At 44.7% G+C, this 3,386-nt stretch overlaps 1 protein-coding gene across 1 annotated transcript in view; it reads right to left on the bottom strand.

Moving 5' to 3' along the window:
* Positions 1 to 1,142, bottom strand: part of LOC101296079 — a 1,814-nt gene extending 672 nt beyond the window's left edge. The window contains exons 1-3 of the mRNA XM_004295295.1: positions 997 to 1,142; positions 787 to 888; positions 29 to 618 (exon numbers count right to left, since the gene is read on the bottom strand). Of these exons, the coding sequence (XP_004295343.1) occupies positions 29 to 618; positions 787 to 888; positions 997 to 1,108 (804 nt within the window). The 5' untranslated portion in view covers positions 1,109 to 1,142. The remainder of the gene's footprint in view (positions 1 to 28; positions 619 to 786; positions 889 to 996) is intronic.
* Between the last annotated feature and the right edge of the window lie 2,244 nt (positions 1,143 to 3,386).

Raw genomic sequence — 3,386 nt, 5'->3', positions numbered from 1 at the left:
TTCACCCCCACCTCCTTGTCCACCCCACCTTGTCCGCCGCTACCACCTCCATATCCACCACCACCACTTTGTCCTCCGCCTCCTTGTCCACCCCCACCTTTTCCGCCGCCACCTCCATATCCACCACCACCTTGTCCGCCCCCTCCTTGTCCTCCACCACCTTGTCCGCCACCACCACCTTTACCGCCTCCTTTTCCTCCACCACCTTTTCCGCCACCTCCACCTCCGTATCCACCACCACCTTGTCCGCCACCTCCTTGTCCTCCACCACCTTGTCCGCCTCCTCCTTGTCCTCCACCACTGCCTTTACCACCTCCTTTACCGCCTCCATGTCCACTACCTTTTCCACCACCGCCTCCATGTCCTCCACCTTGTCCACCACCACCTCCATGTCCTCCACCTTGTCCACCGCCTCCTCCATGTCCTCCACCTTGTCCGCCGCCGCCTCCATGTCCTCCACCTTGTCCGCCGCCACCTCCATGTCCACCACCTTGTCCACCGCCGCCTCCATGTCCTCCACCTTGTCCACCACCTCCTCCATGTCCGCTGCCTTTTCCTCCACCACCACCGCCACCTCCGTATCCACCTCCACCACTGCCACCACTTCCTTGTCCTCCACTACCACCATATCCACCATGGTGATCACGTCCATTATCAACTTCAATATTATCACCACGGCTCACTGCATTTGATTCTTTTTTCTCGTCTTCTGCATGAAAAGATGAATGTTTAAGATATTGTAGATTTAGGAGAAGAAAATAAGTATGTGAATATTTTCTGACTCACGTGTTTGTGGCAGGACTGATTCATCTCTCACAATCACACGACGCTCACCGGCATAGCTATGGCAGCTACCGCGTCGACCAAGAACACCACTGCAATCATCTACTGCACACATAAACATAAAATTATCTTGGTCAGTATATCTATATATACATGCATGCAATTTATACATAACTAAACAAAAAGGAAATTTGATCAATGCATTGAAGTAACCTGGCTTCTCATCTTTGGTAACAATATGGCCAGCTGCCACTGCTGAAAAGAGGAGACCAAGAGCAATCAGAAGACGTAGGAAAACATTGAAACTCATCTTCCTGGGCAACATACTGAACCTATTTGAGGTCGTACTACTTCTGATTCTGTGTGGAATATATAGCCTATGCTTGATGCTATTTATAGTAAGTAGCGGGTAGTAACATACAAAAGAAATTAAGTAAAGTAGGTGGTTACTTATGCACTTGGGACAAAGATCTAGACTCGGAAGGACTTACTTGGCCCTTGAGCATTTTGGCAGATAACACTTGAGCATGTGAAGGCTACCACCTCCTTAGACGGAAATATTGTAAACCGGGACGTGTGTATATGTTGAGCTCAGCAGAGAAGGTAAAATGGTGGCATCTGGCCTCCGAGACACAATTGTTACGATGAACCTGCCGGGATTTCATGCTTGGCGGTGAACTAGTTTGAGAACAGTAATGAAACTGAGGTCATAATCTTGTCATATTACATATCATGTTTGTCTTCCTCCTCTCTTTCCTTAATGTACGTTCCACAAGCTCGTAGAGTTTCCACGATCACCCTATTGTGCGTTTGTTTTAGAAAAATATTTAACTCACTATTAAAATATTGACTGTATGCAACCCCTTTACACGCTTTTACAACGTTATCATTTGATAGAACAAATGACATGCACCATTTATTTCTTCTGTTTCATTTCTTATTTTTTTAAATAGCGACGATAATTTTATTAAGAGAATCAGTTGTTACAAATATAGGCTAAAACTTTGTGCGCTGGGTGGAACAGAACCATACCAGCGACTACTGGAATCAGAAGAAGCCCGAATTTAGTTGTTCTATATACGTGCAAGTAAGCTGGCTTCCCTATAAACATGAACAAAAAATAAATAAATAAATAAACTCCAAATTGCGTCGAATGTCTGCAACTATCACCCCAAATCATCAACACCATCACTTTGTGTAGTCTTAATCAACTTAAGACGGTCAAATTCCAACACAATGGGGGATAAACTAAATTCCCTTGATAGCTCAATAGCAGCTCTACCTGCCTCTGCCTCTACCATCTCAGGTGAATAAACATTCTCCAATCTCAAACACGTACATACCACCCACCACAGAAGCCTGAGTCCCTAATCACCACACCAATCCCTCCACAATGAATAGAAGAATCAAAAGCACCATCAATGTTAATTTTAAGCCAACCTGGAGGAGGCCTGTCCACGGGTTCAGTTGTCTCTGAGAACCCGGTTTGTAACGTTTAATTTGTTTCATTTCTTTGATAAATGCAAATGACCATAACAATTTCAAATATCGGGATTAATTAGATACCAATATCAGTAAGTATCCAAGAGGAAAAAAGAAATAAATAAATATATATATATATATAAAAACTGATAGATATCATCCTGTATGTTTTGTTTGTACACCGTCATTAAATATTAATAGAGTGACTGTTATTTTCTCCCATGAAATCCGTATCAATATTTTAGTAAGGGAAAATGCCCAAATGCACAAAAACAGGGATTTTAATACCCACTTCAATGTAAATCTTTTCTTTTAGCCTATTTCAATGATTTTTAATAAAATTATGAGTATACCCTGTATTGATAATCAAACTCTTCTCTCTCTAATCTCTCTCTTCTTTTAGCCTATTTCAATGTATTTTTTAATAAAATTTATGAGTATACCCTGTATTGATAATTAAACTCTTCTCTCTCTAATCTCTCTCTCTCTCTCTCTCTCTCTCTCTCTCTCTCTCTCTCTCTCTCGTTAAGGCATCAACCGTCGAAGCCTCGACGGCGACACTCCTCAGCCACGCCGGCGACGCTCCTCGGCCTCGACACGATGAACCTCAGCTCGTGCTTGAATCCAGATCCGGCTCGTGCTTCGTCATCAAAGCTCGCCGATCTCTGACTCCAGCCACTTATTCCGAGCAGAACCGCGAGGTCCTCAGCCACGCCGGCGACGCTCCTCGGCCTCGACACGACGAACCTCAGCTCGTGCTTGAATCCAGATCCGGCTCGTGCTTTGTCGTCAGAGCTCGCCGATCTCTGACTCCGGCCACTTATCCTGAGCAGAATCGCGAGGCGCTGGCGCTTCTGGTTGTGCTCCCTCTCGTGGAGTCGGATTGTGTGACGATGGCGTCTGACGGATCTGCATGGTGGTGGCTTCGGATCGACGGATCGGAATGTGTAGATCGGCTACATCGCTCCTCAAGGAGTAAGATCCAAGGTCGAGGTTGATTTCTCCGAGGTTAGGGTTTAATTCTCCGTCTTCCTTCCTCTGTATCATTGACTATCTATATATGTGTTTGTATGTGATTGGGATTTGTTTGAGTTTGCAGTACAAAGAAGAATACAAATGTG

This window comes from Fragaria vesca, linkage group LG3, assembly GCF_000184155.1.
Source record: "Fragaria vesca subsp. vesca linkage group LG3, FraVesHawaii_1.0, whole genome shotgun sequence".
Lineage (NCBI taxonomy): Eukaryota > Viridiplantae > Streptophyta > Magnoliopsida > Rosales > Rosaceae > Fragaria > Fragaria vesca.
Note: the sequence above shows the minus strand (reverse complement) of the source record. Positions and strands in the feature narration are given on the sequence as shown.